Here is a 23,128-nt window from a genome sequence, read left to right on the forward strand (position 1 = left end):
GAAAGCAACAGAAAAGAGAAATACAACAGAGAGGGAAGACTAAGAGAGTGAAATTTGAGAGATGGGGGGGGGGGGGTCAAAAAGCTAGAATGGATAAGAATGGAAGGGGAAAAGGAAAGAGAAGTCATAAAGGCTTTAAACAAGATGCTAAAAAACGAATTTTTTTCAGAGATAAGGGGTAAGATAATTTTATAAAAATAATTCTGCAAAAGTACATAAGAATGTATTGTAGACATTAGTATTTGAAGCTGAGTTAGAAAATCAAAATATTTTATGAGTTAAAAATGTATTAAAGGGAAGCCATGATTTAATTATAGAGTTTAATTTCTTATGAAATATTATTTTTATTGTTTAAGAATTAATAATAGAATCTAATTTCCTATGAAACATTGTTTTTATTATATTATAAATTTAACATTCCTTTTTCATTTTTTTTTTAGTTTTATTATTACTTATTAAATTCAATATTACTTGTTTGTTTTATTATTTTGAAATGTAATACTTAGAATGTACGGAGCAAAATCAGTACGGAAAATATGTATTATCTTAAGTGTTATTCAGGGGAAAGATAAAAAGTTGTCATACTTCAATCAGTGTTTACAGGAGAAATATTGTATTAGATAGAAAGGATAAATAGGTGATTGAAAGAAAACGGACCAAAGATGCAAATATAATTATTCCAATCGAGATGGAATAAATAAAATAGAATTAAAAGAATGAGTAGGAGAGAGAAAATATATGGAAAATAGAGAATGTTAAATAAGATATGAGATAGTATATTAAGTGAGTATAAACTTTGATTGATGTCTGTATAAAAAGAGTTAACCCAGGGTAAGCCACTTTCCAAAAAGAAGTTTTATGTATTTATGTTTTGTGTAATGTTTGTTTAAGTTCGACAGGATGTGGAAGAGCACTAATGAAATTATATTCAATGAGTATATAACTTCAAGGCAGAAGAAATAAAGGGAGTAATAAAGAGAAGTTTGGAAAAGATACAAAGTTGATTAGATAAGATAAATATATATATTAAATTATAGAAATGTGATAATTTGGAATTATCTTCTTTTTAAATAAGATGGTTTATTTGTTTCTTTTAGAAAAGATATTTTATGTTACTACATCCTATGTTCTGTTTGTTTGTGTATTGTATTTTTTTTAAAAAAACTAATAAGGTTTGTCCAAAAAAAAAGAAAGAAAATGTAATAGGACTGCTTTTTATATTTGTGAATGCCTGAACAATTATGCAATTAATCATGATGTCTCCTTATTCCTTACCAATTCCTTCTGAGAATCAATCACAGCCAAAGATGCATTAAATGAAGAACAGGTGCTTAAACTGAGAGTCCAATTCCTTTCTTCTTTTGATACATAGAAACACTTTCCTAGGTATCCAATCCAGGAATCTGGGCAGGCAACACCTTGGCTTGCAAAGGGACGACTACATGGATGTGATTTTGTTTTGTTAACTGAAACAAAAACAAAATGAGTTAAGACAATTAACTACAATACTGAAAACAAGTCTGAATGATTAATATTAGGCTACCTCACTTAAATTGAATTTCCAGGATTTTTTAAGGAAGGCAAGTAAATTCACCTGTAAATAGAGGTAATCCTCACTTACCAATCACAACTGAAACTGGCAATTCCATTGCTACAACACAGTTGCAGACTGAAAAAATCATATGCCCAACTCATGACAGCAATTAATTTGACAGTTTCAGCTGCACTTGCAAAGCAAAATCATGATGGGTTCTTAAGTGCAACCTTATGTGACTGTGACTTGCAACTTCCTGCTCACTTCCCAAAGATGTTGCTAGTTGGAAACCGGCTATGAAGATCACAAACAACAGTCATGTGACTGTGGAATGCTGTAACTACTGTAAATGTACGCTGTTTGCCGACCAACACATTACAATCACATCCCTGTGGGGCTTCTATGATTGTTACAACTTCAAGGATTGGTCATAAGTCTCCTTATTAGAGCTGTCATAATTGAAACAGCTGATGAACAAGTGGTTGCTAACTGAGAACTACCCATACACACAAACACGTATATAACTTCATAATCTAATTTTAAATTTACATCCTGAATATGTTGTAGTACTCTTCCCAGGGGTGGGATGCTACTGGTTCGGCCTGGTTCTATAGAATCTGTAGTTGCGAAGAGCAGCTGACACCTAACCGGTTCGGTGTTTGGCCCACCCGCCTGCCTGGGCTCTAGGCTGTCCTTTATTCCCTGCTTTTCCCTCCTCAGCTGCTTTGCGCGGCACAGCTGAGGTTGAAAAAGCAGGAAACAAGAGGATTTTCAAACACTGCCCACCTGAGTGCAGCACTTGTCAGCTGTCCAGGCAGCACAGCTGATGATTTCTTGCAAAGGCTGCACACACGATTGTCCCCAGTTCGGAGAACGGGCAAATCTCTCCACTGGCTGGCCCCACCCCTCCCCGCCCACTCCCTCCTTACCTGGCATGCGAGCCATCCAACTTGCCTGCTTTGGTAAGTTGCTATTTTTCCTTCCTTTCCCCCTCCCCCAACTATTAGCTGTTCTGCTCTGCCAGGAGGTTTAGATTAGCTAGAAAGAAGGAAATCCTTGGATTTCTTGCTTTCTAGCTAATCTAAAAGCAGAGCTGAACCTTCCTTAGGACTGAAGCTTTTCAGTGAGGACTCAAGTAGCCGATTGCAGATAGATAGATCTCTAAGTTAATCTGTGATTCTGTGAGCAACTCAATCTGCCTGCCTGCTTTGCCTGCTTTTGGGTAAAAGTTGCTCTTTTTTTATAAAAAAACAACCCAATATTTGCATACATGGTGTGTTGTGAGTTACCGTATTTGCCGGCGTATAAGACGACTTTTTTGCCCTGAAAAACATGCCTCCAAGTGGGGTGGTCGTCTTATACGCCGGGAGACTCCGACTCCCAGTTCGACCTTGAGTTGCAGCCGGGGGAGGCTGGGGGGAGCGGTGTGTGTGTGTGTGTGTGTGTGTGTGCGGGTGTCACTCGCCACGCGCTGCGCAACCTTTCCCCTCTTCCTTCCTTAGCGGTGTGGGGAGGAGAGGATTCAAAGATCCTCACGTGCAGCGTACTTTTCTTTTTCTTTTTTTTCTTTTTGCACGCAGGTTTTGCATGCGCGGGCGGCTGTAGGTTAAGGATGGGGGAGCCCCGGGTGGGTTATCAGGTTTTACGGTGCTTCCAACATGTGCGAACTGTGGGAGAGCAGAGAAGAGAGCGACGAGCGCCCGCTGTGTGAAATCCTGCCGTCAAAGCAACACTGGGGAGGCAGGGTATAAATTTACCAGGTTAATGTAGCAATGGTGATTAATGCCCAGAACATTGTTTGCGGGTATTGGGGTGTGTGTGTGTGTGTGTGTGTGGTGGTGGTGGTGAGGAGGTTGTCCTTTGAATGCGGAAAAGTAGGTGTGACCTTGTGTAGGAAAATAAAGAGATCCTTTTAGCGTGTTTGGCTTCTTTGCCTCCCTCGTTCGTTTTGACGTGGAGATAATGGCCTTCGGGCGGGAGGAAGAAAACGGTAGCTGGATCATTTCAAATTTCACTTACTCTCCTGCCTCACTTCAATATGTCTGAGCGACTCCAGATACTGGAAGACTTTTTGAATGAAAGTGTTACCTCCATTTTTTTTTAAAGAGGGCCACTTGGGGAAAAAAAAAGATTCTAAGGAATTCTTGTTTCTTGATTAAAGAGAAGGCATTGAATATACTGTTCCTGGCAGCCTTTTTCAGTGTCCGGGTTTTTGGTGTGTGTGTGTGTGTGAGAGAGAGAGAGAGAGAGAGAGAGAGAGAGAGAGAGAGAGAGAGAGAGAGAGAGAGAGAGAGAGAGAGAGATCAGCTGTATTGAGAAGAGAACGTTTCCTGTGTTCTCATTTTATTTACAACATATTTTACGCTTAATGGTAAGCAATGAAAAATATTTTTAAAACTCATTTCTAAACTCCATAGCTATTTGCATATTCTTGGTTCAAAATTGGATTAGCTCATTTCAAAATTGTCCAAAGCAGAAAAGTGCGTCAAAAAAAAAAAAAAAAGTGCAAAAGTGGAAGGTGTGTGGAAGAGGGGGTAGTCTTATACGGCGAGTATATAACAAACTCTATATTTTGAGTGGAAATGTTGGGGGGGTCGTCTTATACGCCCAGTCGTCTTATACGCCGGCAAATACGGTAATTTTGTGAGTTTGCTTGCTAGCAAATTTTATGTGACAGACTCAGATAGCCGATTGCAGATAGATAGATCTCTAAATTTATCTGTGATTCTATGAGCAACTCAATCTGCCTGCTTTGCCTGCTTTGGGGTAAAAGTTGCTCTTTTTTATAAAAAAATCAATATTTACATAAATATTTATAATATTTACATACAAGCCGTGCCCACCCAGTCACATGACCACCAAGCCACACCCACAAATTAGGCCACACCCACAGAACCAGTTGTTAAGAAATGTGAATCCCACCCCTGACTCTTCCTATATAGTATCTCCTAGTTGATGCAAACAACTGTATTGTGGGTTGCAAGATAGCCTCTAATTTACTGTAGAGATCTCTGGGTGTACTTATGGAAACCTAGCCAACTAATCAATACTGCCTTTACCATTAGTAGGAATGCTGCATGTATCACAAGTATGACTAAGGTGAGTAATTAAATCTACAGGTGTATTTTACAAAAAAATGTTATAGAACTGCATCACTTAACAACCGAGTAGCTGGATCAATTGCTGCCACTAAACAAAGAGTATCCATACTGTTCTAGCTGTGGTGGCACAGTGGCTAGAATGCAGCATTGCAGGCTAACTCACTGCTCACTGCCAAGAGTTTGAGGCTCATCGACTCAGCCTTCCATCTTTCCGAGGTCAGTAAAATGAGGACCCAGATTGCTGGGGGGAAAATGCTGACTCTGTAAACTGCTTCGAGAGAGCTGTAAGCACTATGGAGAGTATAGTAAATCAAAGTGCTAGTGGTAGTGTTCTCCTATATAAGGGGACACCTAGCAAATGTTTGAGCGCAGAGTCTACTGGGGAGTTATTTTGTTGAGTGAGTCTGGGAAAGTATCTGGCAGATTTTTCTAATCAAAATGGTATGAAAGGTGCTAATGCAATCAGCTTGTGAAGTTGTTTGTAGTTTTATGCTGGACAGGAGACAAAAGTCCAGATTTCATTCTTTAGTAAGTCATTTACATAAGCATGAATATGTAAAAACAAGTTCATTCGTCAATATAGAGAAAATGTATGATAAAGTGTATTATGTGTCAGCTTTGGAAGCCATATTCCACACTGCCACAAGCCTGAGAAAGTGGAAGCGGGGATGGATTTGTAGTTTGGGAAATAGTGGGAAGTCCGGGAAACTTTCAGATTCGGGATTCCACAGATGTGCCAGTTATTATCCTAATAAAGGTACTTTTGAGATATGTTTGTCTCAGAGTCACTGATTGGGATGGAGGGTTGCTGGAATGCTGACATTAATGGAGTATTTTACATGAATATGTAAGCTGAATGTAGTAAGAGTTGTTTACGATGAAAGTGAAACATGTATGAGAATAGACATTTTTATGACTGGTTCAACATTGAGTAGGGAATAAGATACAAATGTGTGCTAAATGTTTTTCAAACAAATGTGGCGATGTTAAAGTAAGTGAATTTTTGTACCCAGTTTAATACCATGGCATTGGCTCAGAATCTGAATAAATGGCAGCAAATGTTACATGGATTGTATGATACAGCAAAGAGTATGGCTCTAAAAATTAAAATACTTGATACATTTTCCCCCCACAGGGAAAAATGAGTGAATGATGGCAAGTTCTACATTTGATGGCCAGTTAAATTTGTGTAACTTGATAGAATTTTTTATTAAAGGTGGAAAATGGTTGGAGAAAGTTTAAAAGTGCAAATGCTGGTAAAAAGGAGGGAGGTATGTGGTCCGTGGCAAAGAATAAATGTCAGCAAAAGTGAACATGGCTTGTGTGAAAGAATGTTTAGGCTTATGCTTGTTTTGTTTTGTGTTACTTGAAGCTACATCATCTGATGGGATTTAGGAGCTGTGACTTTTCTATTATGGTGCCTGACCTGTTAGTTTTTAGGGAAACTCAAAAGACCTGGCTGATCTCTTGGGCTCTGGGGCCAGGATATTAGATAGGCCTCTCTTGGGAGGTGTATTAGATGTTGTATCTCAGTTGTGTATTTTGTTATGATTTTTAGTTTTTTACCTGATTATATTATAATTCTATTTTTATGGCTATACACTGCCTGGACTCACACTTTTGTAAGGTCAATGGCTATATACATGTCCTTTAAAGCAGTGCTTGTTAAAGTTTTCCCTTCATTACACAAAACCGCTTATCAGAAAGTCCTTTTTATCCCAATGTAGGTAAAGCACTTTGAATCAATGTAAATGTTGGGATAGGGCAACAGGTTCATGTGTCTTTGCCCAAAGAAAAACCACTTTTACTCAATTTTGGGTAATTTAAATGAATTTAAAACGTGAAAATGAAAGGGAGAGTTGAGTATGTCGGGAAAAACATAAAATTAGCCTAGCTGCTACATGAAAAGATCCTGCTTGGTGTAGTGATTACCACATCAAGCTCAAAACCAGGAGACTGTGAGCTATAGTCTTGTCTTAGGCACAAAGCTTAAGGCTGTGAATTCAAGTCCTGTCTTAGCTAAGAGAACCGGCTAGGTGACATTGGGCCTGCCTTAGAAAAGAGACAAGAGCAAACTACTTCCAAAATCTACAAATAGGAATGTCTCATTACTTACCAGCCAATACAATTATGGTAATGATCAAAGCTGTGATTAGAACAACAGCTGCTGTAATTAATTTGTTGTCTGCAATGCGCTTACATAGGAGAGCTGCAAAACAAAACACAGGAAAATATTAAGAGATGAAATTCATGGTTTTATTGTGATTGCTTAGGATTGTAGTCACACAATACCATACTAAATCAGGCAGGCAGGCAGGCAGAACAGGAAAAGAATCAGCCACTATTAATGCCAGTATTTGCCCTTTATGGCAAGAGATTGTACATTTACCCCAAACGACTGGCTATAATTTGTATGAAGTTTTTGTGTTCTATCGTTTAGAACTGCCTTAAGGAAGTGGAGTTAGGAAAGGAAGCCCAAAACATCTGGACAAGCTTTTGTTCGGAGAAGGCAGATGACTTCACATTTGTTGACAGTTCATGTTTGAGGTTCAACTTGCACCTGTTGATCCTACCCAAGATAAACCTGAACACCCCTCGTCTCCCTCCCTTTCCCTCCACAAAGAACAACAGAAGAAGGCAGTCAAAAGTGCCTCTGAGGAGGACAGAAGCCCAGCTCTGGTGTCCGACGTGTGTGGCCTTCAGATTTCTTTCCCCACAGAACAAATGAAATGTGTTCCATACTAGCAGGCTTGTAGGCCTGCATTCCTATTGGTCCGGAAGAGCCGGGCCGTGATTGGACAATATAAAGCAATCCTGATTGGTTCGCATAGGGGTTGCCGCGATTGGGTAAAACCAAGCGCGGCAAGCTCAAAAGTCTGTCATATGCCTAGCCGCAGCCAGCTCTATAAAAAGATGCTAGGAATTTCGTCTCAGTATCTGGTTGCCTAATAAAGAGCTGTTGTCACTACCACGAGTCTCGTCTCTCCTTGGGACCCACCGCCCAGACTTAACAAAATGGATCTGGAGTGGCTAATAGCCTACATCCTTCTCACATTTGTGGGAGACACAAAGTCAGTCTCAATCCCATCGCTCTTAAATGCCCAACAGCCCTGCCAGAAGAAAGAGCTGGTAACACTTGTGAGAGTGTCAGGCCCAAGTCTTGAAAATTTAATGTCACAAAATTGAGGTATGATACTGTAAAATAACTCAACTTCCTCATCTTCTGCTGCAGCACCACGGCAATTAATCAGATCTTGTTCTTTGTGACAAAGGTATTACCATCAGTTCCTTTCCCCTCAGATGGGCAATCAGAACTTCCCTTTCTACTTGCAATTACCAAAGTTCAATGGCAGCGTTTCTGCCCTGAAAATGGGAAACACCAAGGTGACATGGGAATCACACCAAAGCTTCAGTGTTGGCCTAAAGTAGGATTTATATGAGAGTTTTCTTTTCAAAGAGAAAAAACGGCTTCAACTTCCTCTCATCAAAACTAGGAGAGGAAAGAAATCTTGGTTTTTAGCACAGCTTCACCCACTTTGTCTTATTACACTCCCATCCAGGGATTACAAAAAGTCCCAGGTAGGTGTCTGTTTTTACCAGGTAGGTGTCTGTTTCTTAGACACATTACATCAGAGCTTCCTGTCACCCCCGGAGTTAAACGATCAAGACATCCAGAATCTCCTTCTGCCCCTAAAGAAAGGAAAAAGACAATAGAAACAGACGTAGTCCAATTTTGCTACTAGGAAGACGCAGGTTGATACAAAGACATCAACATCAATTTCTTCCCCCTCGGATGGATGATCTGGACTTTCCTCTCTAATCCCAAGTGCCAAAAGTCAGTGGCAGGTTATCTGTCCTGAAGGTGGCATGGAAAACTCACAAAGGGTGCAGTGCTTGCCTAAAGTTGGTTTTGTGTGAGGTTTTCCTTTAAAAAGAAAAAGAAAAGAAACACCCCCTACTTCCTCTCCTCAAAACAAGTGGGGAAAAAATAAAGAATCTTGTTTTTTTTAACTTAGGTATGGGCCCGTTCTAGTCACTTTGTTTCATTACTTCCCCCTCAAAGATTATAATGGATTCTAGGCAGGTGTCTGTTCTTACCAGTATTTCTTGCCTTCTTTGCATCAGAACTTCCAGTTGTCACCTCAGGAGTCAAACGATCCCCACATCCAGAATCATCATCTACCAATATGAAAGACAGAAACCAATACACAGAGTTGTGTGGTTCAGTTTTGTTTCTAGGAAGATGGTGCCCCCCAATATCCAAGTAGGGCTCTGTGGCGTTCCCGGTCAAAACAATTTGAACACGTATTTTAAGTAGCTGAAACCTCACAAGATCCCCAAATCTTGCACTGTTGATTATACACAGGCAAAACTCAAGATGACTGCCAAAAATCTCACGAGTGTTAATCATCTTGCAAGATTTCAGGTGATTATATAAAGGGATGGTGCCCAAGTTATATGACAGAATCAGGCTTACATCTGGGATATTTTTTGGTGCACATTGGAAGATTTCCTTGTTTTTCCATATGCAGTTATTGTTGCTGAATTATATCTGAAACTGACACTCTACACAGAATCTCAGTTGTGAAAGACTCTGACTTCCTCAATGAGCCTCTCTCCAACTTAGAAGATAATTTTTTTTTATTTATTTATTTGATTTGTCAATCGCTTACAAGATAATAAGTATATACTTCATATACTTATGAATACATGAAATGGGTACATATAAGAAAAATAAAAGAAACAATAGGACAGGGTTGGTAGGCACATTGGTGCGCTTATGCATGCCCCCTACAGACCTCATACAAAAGGGGTGAGGCCAATAGTAGACAGTCTAAGGTTAAAGTTTCTGGGGTTTGGGGAAGAAACTACAGAGTCAGGTATTCCAGACATTGACCACTCTGTTGCTGAAGTCGTATTTCCTGCAATCAAGTTTGGTGCATTTAACCTTGAGTTTGTATCTATTGTGTGCTCTTGTGTTGTTATGGTTGAAGCTGAAGTATTGATTGACAGGTAAATCATTGCAATGTATGATTTTATATACCAAACTTAGATCGGACCAAAGACGGCGTAATTCAAGGTTTTCTAGGTCTAGAATTTCAAGTCTGGTGGCATAAGGTATTCTACAACGAGTAGAGGAGTGGAGAACTCTTCTTGTGAAATATTTCTGGACTTTCTCAACTGTATTACTATCCGATATGTAGTGTGGGTTCCAGACTGATGAGCTGTATTCAAGTATTGGTCTAGCAAATGTTTTGTATGCTCTGGTTAGTAGTGTGATATTACCAGAGAAAAAGCTACGCAGGATTAGGTTAACAAATCTTAATGCCTTTTTGGCTATGTAGTTACAGTGGGCTCTAGCACTTAGATCATTAGAGATGAGTATTCCAAGGTCCTTTACAGAGTTTAGATCTTCTACTTTCTACTTGCAATTACCGAAGTTCAATGGCAGCGTTTCTGTCCTGAAAATGGAAAACACCAAGGTGACATGGGAATCACACCAAAGCTTCAGTGTGTCAAGATTCCAGCAATCGCCCTCATTAAATCATGATTCTCGAGCAAACTTCAAAAAGCTTCAAAGGATTCATTAGAGGCAACATACTGGCACTGCCCTGTATGGAGCCAACTCTGGCATATGTAATTCACAGTCACCTGTGACCCTGTTTGCCCTTCCCCCCTGGGTGTCCCAGAAACCAGATTCTCCAATTGATCCCATTCACAGGTTGGGTGTCATCATTCACATTCTCCAATTAAATATATTCACGGGCAAAAACTCTGGTATTTTAGTTACAGTTTAGTTTAGTTTAGTTTAGTTTAGTTTAGTTTAGTTTAGTTTAGTTTAGTTTAGTTTAGTTTAGTTTAGTTTGTCATTGCACCTTGTACAATGAAATCAAACACCATCTTCAGTGCACATCATGACCATGAAAATAAACACAAACTCACATCCTTCCCACTCCACACATTGAATTGAAAACCCCCGACACTGCACCAACACTGCTCTATACAATAGAATTCAATAGAGTTACTGCCCTGGGATAGAAGCCGTTTTTCAGCCTATTTGTCCTTGTTTTTATTACCCTGTACGGTCTGCCAGATGGTAATAGTTCAAAAAAAAGGGTTTCCAGGGCATAAGATGGATCTTTTAGAATGTTTTGAACTTTCTTAAGGCAGGGGGAGCTATAAAGCTCTTCCAAAGAGGGGAGAGGGCAACCAATGTTCTTCTGGGCAATGACATTAACCCTCTGGAGTGCTTTCCTATCTGCCACTGTGCAACTGGCAAACCATACAGAGGTGCAGTAAGTTAAGATAATCTCTATGGTGCAATACAATCTTTTAAAGATAGGAGTTGGAATGTACTTTTGCTTTCAATTGCTGCACTGCTCTTCCAGATTTCCTTCCTCCCCCCCCTTTTTTTTAATGGCAACTACTAAAACAGGCATAGGAATGTTTTATGAGTTGACACAGTGTTGACCTAAAATCAGCTTTATGTGAGAGTTTTCTTTCCAAAAAGAAGAAAAAAACAGCATCAACTTCCTCTCATCAAAACCAAGGAGGAAAAAAAGAACCTTGGTTTTACATACAGTAGGTTTAGCACAGCTTCACCCACTTTGTCTTATTACACTCCCGTCCCTCCCCAGGGGTTATAAAGAGTCCCAGGTAGGTGTCTGTTTTTACCAGGATGTCTTATACACATTGCATCACAGCTTCCAGAAGAAGATACAGTTGTCACCTCAAAAGTCAAAGGAACACCAGGATTCAGTTGATTTCCTTCTGCTCCTTCTGCCCTTAAAGCAGTGGCCCCAAACCTTTTTTGTGCCACGGCCCGGTACCGGCATCACAAAATGATCCGCGGCCCAGTACTGGCATCAGCACGCATGACAAGGCAAGGCGAGCCGAGCGACCGGCCAGCCAGCCGTCCCCCACTTCTCCCCGCCACCTTCAACTCCTCCTTTGTACCTTTGTCGATGGGCTTCGCTTCAGGACGGCTTCGGGATGGTTGCTCGGCTCGCCTTGCCTTGGGTGCTGAAAGAATCCTCGCGGCTTAGTTTCATTTGAAGCCACCACCCCTTCGATGAAACTAAGACATGAGGATTCCTTCAGGACCCAAACACCGCTTTCCAACCGGAAAAGCTCACCCGGAAGCACTTTCTCGTCAAACAAGATGGCGGCGCCCAGCAAACTGGCGGCCCGGTAGGAAATGTTCCACGGACCGGTACCGGTCCGTGGCCCGGTGGTTGGGGACCCTTGCCTTAAAGGAAGACAGAAGACAATACAAACACATATTTATGTCCAGTTTTTGGGATATAAATGCTGCCAATACTCAAGGAGGACTCCCTATCTCATAAGAGTCTATAATCTTGCAAGATTTCAGATGATTCCATTGGGCAATGGTGCCCATGTCATATGACAATACAGTCTTTCCATTGCTTTTTTGGGTGTGTGTGTGCATATTGGACCTCCTTGCCTTTGTACAAGCAGATATATGTAATACATATTATTTATATCTCACCATTACTACTTTTACAAATCACTCAAGGTGGTGAGCATACACCATGTTCCTTATTCATAGTACAATAACAACAACCCTGTGAGGTGAGTTGGACTGGGATAGAGTGACTGGCCTGAGGTCACCTAGCTGGGTTTCATGGCTAAGGCAGAACTTCAACTCACACTCTCCTGCAGTCCAAATAGAATCACAGCTCTGGTAGTCTCTGATTTACTCCATGGGCCTCTCCAGATTAGAAGATAAATCTGATTTATCAGATTTAGAATACTTAGGTCTGGTTCTCTTACCATAAGAACCAAGGATGGCCGAAGAAAACAATCCTACCTGTTAGATGGGCACTGATGAGGAAGGAGCAGGACTCAGGAGTGTGAAAGAAACTCTTTATTACATACCGGAATCCAAAAGCCCACAAACGCGGTCGGCACCAGCTTTTTATAGCTGGCGCTGCCCGACACTTCAGCCACTGACAGGATTCAGTTCTTCCCGCCAGCAGCTGAACCTATGAGCGGAGTCTGACATCAGACTCCACTTTGCATATCACGTAAACACATGTACATACAGAGTCATACGTATTCAACACTGCCTCTCAGGTCTTCCTAATTCTAGCTTGAATCTAAATATTGCAGATCAAAACTTTTGCCCATCCAAGTTTGCTTTTTAACTCATTCCTACTTTACTGTGCTTTCTCAGCTTAGAACAGAAACCATAAAACCACCATTTTAGCCATAGAATCAGTAAGTTTTCTCTCACCATCAGCTAGGTGGAAGAAAAATCTGATTGTCTCACCTGCATTTTCTCCTTGCATCTTCCAAACTGTCTGTGTTACAAAAAGAAAAATCAGGATTCAGATAATATAGAAAGATAAGAAATTGGTATCACTCATTTCTATACACAATATTGTTGACCTTACTGTAGAGAAGATACTTCCTTAAACTACTTAACCCCTTCAGTGTGCTGCCCTCCACTTGAATCTTTCTGAGTGGAATGGCCAGAGATTAGGCAATGTGATACCCAATATGTCTTTTGAGTACCAGATTGAGGAAGGCAGCTTTAAATAAGAAAAATTCACACCTGGTTGTCTGGAGTGTATTTTGACCTATCCATCCCAGCATTGGTTGGAGACCTCTTGGTTAAGAGAAAAATAGTAAGGTTTTATGAAAATGAATGGCCTTACTATCAGGTTCAAGGTTAGGTAAAGTGGCCATCAGGGGGAAGCCTAGATTTCAATACTATGCCACAAGTAATGTTATTTTGACAAAAAAAAAAAAAGTCAAAGCCAAAGCCAAGCAAACAGAAAAATGGTTGAAACATAAGTATGCAAAAAATGTTTTCTAACTCTATAGAGCAGGGGCCTTCAAACTCGACAGCTTTAAGACTCATGGACTTCAACTCCCAGAATTCCTCCTCCAGTCATGTTAGCTCAGGAATTCTGGGAGTTGAAGTCCACAAGTCTTAAAGCTTGCCAAGTTTGAAGGCCCTTGCTCTAGAGACATCCACAGTTACAAAAATGATGTAAGATCATGGTTAACCTAAAAATTAAAGCAAAAGTTCCTGTATTGTCTGAGAGTAGTACAGAGAATTGACTCCCTCCATATTAGGTATCAGGAACCAGGAACCCTAACCTCTTCTGAGTGCCTACCAGGAGAGGAGGCTCTGTGTGATTTGAGAGAAACAAAGAAAGCTTATAATTTGAGGAAAATTCCTAGGAGAAACACACATTTAATGCCTTTGACACAGGGACAAATGGCAGGCCAGTTAAGGGGGTCAGCCACCAATGGTTTTATTGTATATTCCCTTCTCAACATCAGACCTGTGTAACTGGAAGAATAATGCAGCCTTGAGAGAGAATGCATCGATTGTTCTCTCCATTTCTAAAAGACGTAATCCTTCAAGGTAGACAACTAAACTCTTCTCAATGTTTTATGAACACCAGAAGAAGAAACATTTGGTGGTAGGGGAAGGAAGGAAGAAGGTGGCAGACAGCCCATGATTCGGGACAAGGACAAGATCCTCGTCCTTTTTCCCTTAAAAAGAGTCCCGTTGTCCAAAAATCAGAGAATGTTAAACATGTCTATAAGTCAAAATGTACTATTTATTCAATTTAAACACTGCCCATCTCACTAACTAAAATGACTCTGAGCAGCTTACAATACAATAAAAGCAGAAATATTAAAATATTAAAAACATTAAAATTAACCGGAATTAGATAAGTACATGAGCGGTACGAAGGTGGGATCTTCTCACTAACTCCACCAGCCTCTTCCAATGTGAAGCATCTCCATTCAGAGCCCCAAGCCAATCAGCAGAGCCAAGTTTTGTGGCCCTGCCAAAAGGCCAAAAGGGTAGAGGTGGATCTCAACTCCAGAGCCAAGACGTTCCAAAGGTTATGAAGGCGATACTAAGAGAAAGCTGACAGAAACAGAGGGAGTGGCAGCATTGCCAATATCTTAGCTATTGGAAATGGATGATAAAGTTCTTGTAAACAGAGATAAGGGGAAAGAAAGAGGAGTGGGAAAGTAAGAAAGAATGCAGTCACATTGACACAGGACTCCAGAGAGGAAAATAGACAAGAGGTCTATATGAGAGAGGTCTAGGTGGACAAGGAAGATTGAAAAGAAAAATGAAGTTTACAGCTGCTTTTGCTTGTATTGGAAATAAGAAGTAATTAAAAAGTGCTGATCAAACAAGAAATAGAAAAGTGGAGTGAAGGAGGGGAAGCGAAAGCATATTGAAGGAAAGGGAGAGAGAAAAAATCCTCCTTTGAGGATTTGAGGCAAAGAATGGAAATGATTCAGAAAGGGAAGCAGGGAGAAATTGCAACAAATCCTGTTTCCTCACAGAATAGAACCACTTGCTGCAGGACAACTAACCACAGCCAACTCGCCGTGAGACAATTTAACAATTCAACTTAATTATTTAAAATAAATAAAACATTATTTAAATTTTTGTCATTCACTTTTCATTGTGTCCCTCCTTTTGCATCTTTCTTTGATGATTCTATTCCATAATTTCTTTGATATTAGTATAACTCTTGTCCAGTCCTGTGGCAAGTTGACCGTGGCAAGTTGTCTCGCAGTGAGTTGGCCATGGCAAGTTGACCATGGCAAATTGTCATAGATCAGAGGTGTCAAACTCAACTTCATTGAGGGCCGCATCAGGGTTGTGTTTGACCTCAAGGAGGAGAGGGCAGGGTAAGCATGGCCAGCTCAACGTCACTTGTGTCGGGGGCACCTGTGGTGGCCCAAGCACTCTACCAGCCAAAACGGGCTCCCAAGCTCCATTTCCAGCTGTGATGGCCTCCTGCAACCCTCTGCCAGTGAAAACGGAGCTCGGGAGGGCTGCACACAGCCCTTCCGAGCCCCATTTCGCTAGCAGGGACACCATGGGCTGGTCCTTCACTGTTTCCAGGGTAGCCCTGCAGGCCAGATCTAAGCCCCTGCAAATCTGACCCATGGGCCTTGAGTTTGACACCCCTGTCATAGACTCATTTCCCCATCTGAGCCTCTGTTACAATGAAAGTGGGGGAAGCCTTCTTCACTATCCAGAGGGATTTTTTTTTACCAATGGGTTGTGTAGAGGTGATCTGGTCAGTTTCACTAAATAACCAAATGTCTTTTTGCCTGGGAGGGATTTGTTATGCTTAATGATAGGGATAGCTAAATTTCACACAGGCTGGCAGTCCCAGACCTCAACCTCCTGAACATGCCAAATTTGTGAAGTGACTGCTTGGCTTCCTGCAATCATTTATCACTCCAGCTGTGATGGAAATAATTGAATAGCAGCCAAGAATGAGATATTCAATGCAAAAGTGTTCAGTCTTTTGCTGTTTTGTGATCCGTTCTGCACTTATAATACTCCAAAACTCTTCTATTTTTGAAAAAGAACTGTATTGTGACTTCCCTGTTCTATCTTATTTCCCTTTCTCTGGCTAGAGCAGAGCTGATGTTCAATAGCAGAGTTGATGTTCAGTTTCCACAACACAGACCCAGGAAACTACAGATCAATCAGCCTAACGTCAATATCTGGGAAGATCCCAGAAAAGATAATTTCTTAAAAAAATCAGATCTGTGAACAACTAGAAGCAAATAAAGTTATAACTAGTAGCCAGCACACGTTTGTTAAAAACTGATCATGCCAAATAAATCTTATATCATTCTTCGATAAAGTGACTAAATTAGTAGACAAGTGAAATGCTGTGGACATAGTATACATAGATTTCATTAAGACATTTGACAAAGTAGACCAGAACCTACTTCTTGTTAAGCTAGAAAAATAGACAATGACACCAGATGGATTTGTAGCTGGCTGACTAACCGAACACAACAAGTAGTCCTTAATGGTACTACATCCACATGGAGAGAAATAAGTAGTGGGGTACCACAAGATTCCATCTTAGGCCCAGTACTCTTCAATATCTTCATAAATTACTTCAGTGAGGAAATAGAAGGGAAGCTCATCAAACTTGCAGATGATACTAAACTGGCAGGAATAACCAACACCCCAGAAGACAAATTCAGGATCCAAAAAGATCTTGACAAACTTGAACAATGGGCCCTATCCAACAAAATGAAATTTAATGTGGAGAAAAGCAAGGTTCTACACCTGGGCAGGAAAAACCAAAGGTGCACGTACAGAGTAGGCAAGACCTGGCTCAAGAACAGTAACTGTGAGAGGGACCTTGGAGTCCTACTGGATGATCACTTGAATATGAGCCAGCAGTGTGCAGCAGCAGCCAGAAAAGCTAATACAATTCTGGGTTGTATAAACAGAGGCATAGGATCAAGATGACGTGAAGTATTACTACTGCTTTCTAAAACCCTAGTTAGTTAGACCACACACCTGGAATACTGCAACCAATTTTGGTCACCATACTACAAAAAAGATATTGAGACTTTGGAAAAAGTTCAGTGAGAGCAACTAAGATGATCAAAGGCCTGGAGATTAAAACATATAAAGAACGGCTACAGGATTTGCGTTTGGCCAGTCTAAAGAAAAGAACAATTATGGATGACATGATAACGGCATTCCAGTATTTGAGGGGCTGCCACAAAGAAGAAGCAGTCAAATTATTCTCCAATGCACAGAGGGCAGGACAAGAAACAATGGTTGGAAATTAATCAAAGAGAGAAGCAGCAACTTGGAATTAAGAAGAAATTTCCTAACAGGGAGGACAATAAACCAGTGAAACAGCTTTGCCTTCAGAAATCTTGGGCGCTCTGTCACTGGAGGTTTAGAAGAAACTAAACAGTCACTTATCTGAAATGGTATAGATTCTCCTATTTGAGCAGGGGGTTGGATTAGAAGACCTCCAAGGTCCGTTCCAGCTCACTTTATTCTAATATCTAACATCACACAGGGAAATAAAATCGATCAAGATCTTTCTTTCTATGGCCTCTCCACTCCCTTATATCATTTAGCCCCGATAGAGTTTTTCAAGTTTTACTTATTTATTTCTCTTCAAGATTTATATGACCCCCACCCCTCCCTGAACTAAAACAGGGTTACTCTAGGTTACATACAACAACAGCAACAACAACAACAAACCCAAACATTTCCACCACCACACCACCCTGAAAGGATGAGTATTTAAACAAAGAATCCTAGATTGACAGCCTCAGAATGATAAGAGCCCAAATCCCCCCTTACGTTGCTTTCAGGATCCTTTTTACAGCCCTTCTGGGCCCCCAAAGTACCTCCATGAGATCGTTTCTGCCACTCGCCCCAAAGCATTCAAGCTAGCAAAGGTAAATTCTTCACCATAGATACCAACACAGGGAAGGTGTCCTTTAAACCCCCTATTCAGAGAGCTTGCATTTCTTCCAAGTCAGCTGCTGTTTCTTTGGCAGGCTGCCCTGTTATACCTTCTACTTATCAGCTGTGTTGGGGGTGGAGAGGAGAATCTCCTACTTTGTACTTTCATTTTTTTTCATGCCAAAATATTTCTAGGTACTGTTGCTAGGAGATGATTTGGGGGCTTAGGTCTTACTTTGGAGGGTCTAGCTATGCTAGACCATTTTCTCCTATTTTTCTTTGTTGTTGTATTTTTTGTTTCATTCTTCATGACAATGTTTTATCTGATTTTTTTCCCTTATTCATTTATTTGGTCTTTTCTTTGACTGTAAGTCAACCAAGTAGATAAGGCTCAGCATTTCCAGATCCTCCAGTTGCTCTTCCTAACATTTAGCTTCTAGTCTTTTTTTGAATCAATACCCTCCACTTGCTGCCATGGGCTCAGTGGCCTTATCCATCTAGTTCCTCAAATGGAGCACATGGACTGATGCTGAATGGAGAGGAATTATTATTAGTCCCATGATGTGGAATGCACTGTTTGCTGAAGCCTATAATACCATTTATCTGTGGAGATTCTCAGTCATCCAGGTCATAGTTGCCTCAAAGGTGCTTTTTCAAAAGGCAACTGGACTGTTGTTTTTTTCTTGAGAAAGAAGAAGATGTTTTGCTTTTGGTCGAAGAAGCTTCATCAGTTCTGGCATGTTGGTGGGGGCTATGGAGGGATTAGTTCTGACAGGATGATGGCAGGTGGGAGGGGTTGGGAGGATCATATTTCTTTGCAGTCATCTGGTCTTAACTCTCTCACTGAGAGCCCTTGAGACAACTTGGGAGTTTATCTATGCCCTCTGGGTCACCTGTATCAGAGTGCAGATAGGCGTGGAACCTTCTTGGAACTGCTGAAAGGGCTGTGTTGTAGGAAGGAGATAGGTGGTGTCTTATTCCACCCCCTGTCAAGCTTCCAGATAATATGCCCCTTGAAATAAACTCCAAGGTATCCATCTTCCTTTAAAAGCTGTTTATTAGGAACATATTAAATTGGCAAGGACAGTGTAATTCCGACTCTAATCAAATTCTGGAATTACACTCAGTAAAAAGCAAAAGTTTGAACCACCCCCCCCCCCAGTAATAATCTCCAATCAATTCTCAGTCCATCAGTCCGGTGACTCCAAACTCCACCTTCTTCCAGCTGCAGGCATCTTCTCTCTTCCCCTGGGAAAGAATGCCTCCTAACCATAATATTACCCTTTTATCTCTAAACGAACCCTCCCCTTTCAACAGCTAGAGGAGTGAAATACCATTCAATTACCTGAAATACCATTCAATTCCTTTGCAGAAGGCCTAAAAGAAGCTAAGAAAAGAATCGACAAAAGCTACAATAAAATATGGCTACACATATGTCATCTTCAGGGTCGAGACCCACTCTGTCAAAAGAGGGCTGTTCAATTTTAAGGTAGATGGCCTCTTTGACCCCTCTTTCAAATCAATGGTCCTTTCTATACAGAATGTAGACTTTGCTATCTTCAAAAGAACATGTGGCTATCCCAACTGGGCCTTCATCAAATCCAGGGGTGGGGGGGGGGACAGCAGGAACTCCTGCATGACAGACAAAAAAGAAAACAACAATTGTAACCAGCCTACCTTCCATGGAGTACCTATATATTGCACAGGTCAGAAGGAGGGCTGAGAAGATATCTTCAGACCCCTCACATCCTGGACATCAACTGTTTCAACTTCTCCCCTCAGGATGCTGCTATAGGGCACTGTAGGCTAAAACAACAAGCTCAACACCAACCTGCTTCCCACCTGGGCCCATCACAAGTGCTGAAATAAAATAAATTGTAAAGCAACTACTGTAAAGCCTGACAAAGCTCCAGGCAATGACTTTAATAGACCCAAAGTATTACTAAAGAATGTGGACTGATGGATCCCTGGTTCTTGTTTCCTTGTCCTATGTTGATCACACCGCACTGGACTTAGCTATTATTGTGCCCATTTATAAAAAAGATACTTGAGATCTAACTGTAAATTATAGGCCTATTAGCTTGTTAAGCATAATAAGCAAGTCCTACACCAGGCACATCTATAATAAGCTAATTGACTAGATTTATTCAGAGCATATATTGGTTGTTGAGCAAGCAGATTTCGGGTCTGGGCATTCTAGCAATGGACATGCCCACATCTGACCAAAAAATATACTATGTTCTATCTAAACCATGTTGCAGGGGATGCGATGGCTCAGTGGCTAAGATGCTGAGCTTGGCGATCAGAAAGGTGGGCAGTTTGATGGTTCTAATCCCTAGCACCACGTAACACAGTGAGTTCCCGTTACTTGTCCCAGCTTCTGCCAACCTAGCAGTTCAAAAGCATGTAAAAATGCAAGTAAAAAAATAGGGACTACTTTGGTGGTAAGGTAACAGCGTTCCGTGCGCCTTTGGCGTTTAGACATGCCGGTCGCATAACCACGGAGACATCTTCGGACAGCGCTGGTTCTTTGGCTTCGTAACAGAGATGAACATCGCCCCCTAGAGCCAGAAACGACTAGCACGTATGTGTGAGGGGAACCTTTACCTTTACCTAAACCATGTTCCGCATTATATACCGCCTGTATCTATTTCAGGTCTGCATCTAGTTCTCATAGCAAGTCTTTGGACAAAGCTTTTGCACACCATCATTGATCTTCTTCTTGTTGTTGTACTATATCTGGCATCGGACATTGGCGATCATGGTTGCAATCCTATTTTTATCAACAGCCGCACAAAAAGGCGTGCTGAGTTTTGTCCAAAATTTTGAGTTTTGTCAAGATTTTGAAGTCATGATGTTCTTCTTCTGCCTGGACCTCATTTGCCTGGAGGATTAAGTGAAGTGTGCCGTATTTTTCCAGGTGTCGCATCATCACATGTCCGAAATATTCTAACTTTTGCTTTTTTATGGTTTTGATGATTTCCCTTGGCTTTCCCAGGCAGCTTAACACCTCCTCATTTCTGATTTGGTCAACCCAGCTTATACATAACAGCCGCCTGTAAATCCACATTTCAAACGCTTCTAGTCTCTTTAAGTGGCTTTCTGTCAGAGACCAACTCTTTACTCTGTAGAGCAGGATAAAAAAGATGTAACATCTGACAAGCCTGATTTTCAGTCATTGATAGATGGTTACTATTGCTCATGCATAAGCTTTATAAAAATTCTAGATTCTGCTGCGATATGCAAGGCCACCATATCAACAAGATTCCAACTCACAGAGAAATGAGGCAGGGATGTATTTTAGCACCTGTGCTGTTTAATTTATAAAAGCTGGCATTGTATAGAATGCCCAGGAAATCTATAGAATGTGTGACCTTTTTAGGCAAAGTATGAAATGCCTATGTTCTTTTAATATGCTATATACTTTCCCTAGGCGTTGTATATAGTACCTAGAATGACAAGAACTATTTAGGCAAAATATGGAAAGAGTCATGAAAAGGGTTATGCTTGGGATTAGGGTTAACCCATCTTTATTAAAAAGATATATATGAAAATGGGAGGGAAAAGCAAAATAAAGTACAGGACTTTCTTACTGAATAAAAACAAGAGAAAAAGACCAGTATTGACTACTAATCTGTAGAGATTCTCAGTCATCCAGGTCATGGTCCCAAAGGTGCTTTTTCTGGAGGCAACTGGGCTTTCTTGTTTTTTCTTTGAAGACATTTTGCTTCTCATCCAAGAAGATTCTTCAGCTCTGACTGGATGGAGGGGAATGGAAGGATTTATATTCCTTGCAGACAGCTGGTCATTTGCATCCTTTTAAAGGTCCTTGAAGCACTTGGAGGTTTATCTCTGTCCTCAGGGTCACCTGAGTATTGCTCCTGGTCCCTGTAGTCTGCATTTATTCTCTCTGAAAATCCATTCCACACTATTCAAAGGGTGTTCTTCCCAAATTATATAGCTACACAAATTTGATAAATAAACAAATAAATGGCACAATCTTGCAAAAAAAATTTCCATGGCTGGCTGGAGAATTCTGGAAGTTGAATTCTGCCCATCTTAAACTTGCTGTTGATGTTGTCTGAAGTGGTGTAGGGTTTCCTCCCTAGGCAGGGAGTTGGACTAGAAGACCTCCAAGGTCCCTATTCTATCCTCAACCGAGCAGCCATGCTCGACCAAAGCTCAGTGAAGGCGCGCAGAGCAGATGGGTTGACTGGCTAACAGGCGTACATCTTTGGTGAGGGTGCTCTGGCTTTCTCTGAGCCTGATCCCTGGGTTGGGCATTCAAGGTTTGGTGGGGCCAGCCCCATTTTCCCGCTGCCCTGAGCTTCTTTATACCTGCAGGTGAGTGGTGCCGGCGGCGGCTTTGATCGAAAAGCATCCTTCGGGCGGCGAAAGCCCCTAGTGCGAGATTTAATGCTGCCCAGAGGACGCTTTTCAATCAACATCGCAGGTGGCACCGCACCACTCGCTTGAGGAGGGTATCCTTGCTCGTGTGCGTCGTCCTGGCCTCACAACAGCCAGCCAGGCGGTGTGTGAGGAGGAGGAGGAGGAGGAGTGTTGTTTTCAGGGAAGCTGATGCCACCGCTTGCGTTCACTCCTCAGCCAGCCCAGATTTCCGAAAAGTTGCCAAGAAGAAAGAAAAGGAGCAATGAAGGGCCACAAGGAGATGAAGAGAAAGAGAAGAGGGGGGAGGAGAGAAAGAGAGAGAGAGAGGAATGAGAAAATGATGGAGGGAGGATGAGAGAGAAGGAAAAAGAGAAGGAAACAAATGAGAGAGAGAAGGAAAGAAAGAGAGAGAAAGAAAGAAATGAAAAAAAGAAAAAGAGAGCGAGGGAGCTAGGAAAAAAGAGAGGAAAACAGAAATGGGAGGGAGGGAGAGAGAGAGGAATGAGAAAATGATGGAGGGAGGATGAGAGAGAAGGAAAAAGAGAAGGAAACAAATGAGAGAGAGAAGGAAAGAAAGAGAGAGAAAGAAAGAAATGAAAAAAGAAAAAGAGAGTGAGGGAGCTAGGAAAAAGAGAGGAAAACAGAAATGGGAGGGAGGGAGAGAGAGAGGAATGAGAAAATGATGGAGGGAGGATGAGAGAGAAGGAAAAGAGAAGGAAACAAATGAGAGAGAAGGAAAGAAAGAGAGAGAAAGAAAGAAATGAAAAAGAAAAGAGCGAGGAGCTAGGAAAAGAGAGAAAACAGAAATGGGAGGAGGAGAGAGAGAGGAATGAGAAAATAATGGAG

General features: G+C 41.2%; 1 protein-coding gene across 1 annotated transcript; it reads right to left on the reverse strand.

Annotated features, from left to right (window-relative positions):
* Positions 1 to 1,218: 1,218 nt before the first annotated feature.
* On the reverse strand, positions 1,219 to 17,943 carry LOC148131864 (uncharacterized). Its single transcript, XM_087954359.1, has 7 exons — positions 17,789 to 17,943; positions 12,929 to 12,959; positions 11,311 to 11,415; positions 8,734 to 8,814; positions 8,233 to 8,325; positions 6,752 to 6,844; positions 1,219 to 1,466 (listed from the first exon to the last, which is right to left on the reverse strand). The coding sequence occupies exons 1-7, from the start codon at positions 17,870 to 17,872 to the stop codon at positions 1,252 to 1,254; spliced, it is 702 nt and encodes a 233-aa protein (XP_087810485.1). The 5' UTR covers positions 17,873 to 17,943; the 3' UTR covers positions 1,219 to 1,251.
* Positions 17,944 to 23,128: the final 5,185 nt, after the last annotated feature.

This window comes from Notechis scutatus, chromosome 2, assembly GCF_049901735.1.
Source record: "Notechis scutatus isolate UNSWTSFEM ecotype Mainland chromosome 2, rNotScu1.2, whole genome shotgun sequence".
Classification (NCBI taxonomy): domain Eukaryota; kingdom Metazoa; phylum Chordata; class Lepidosauria; order Squamata; family Elapidae; genus Notechis; species Notechis scutatus.

Excerpts from the sequence above, each read along its gene's own strand:
- LOC148131864 (XM_087954359.1), bottom strand. The coding sequence starts at position 17,872 with ATGCTTTGGGGCGAGTGGCAGAAACGATCTCATGGAGGTACTTTGGGG. Across the intron at positions 11,416-12,928 it reads GATGCAAGGAGAAAATGCAG|AAGGAGCAGAAGGAAATCAA; the intron begins GTGAGACAATCA and ends CTTTAAGGGCAG. Across the intron at positions 8,815-11,310 it reads AATGTGTATAAGACATCCTG|ATGATGATTCTGGATGTGGG; the intron begins GTAAAAACAGAC and ends TCATATTGGTAG.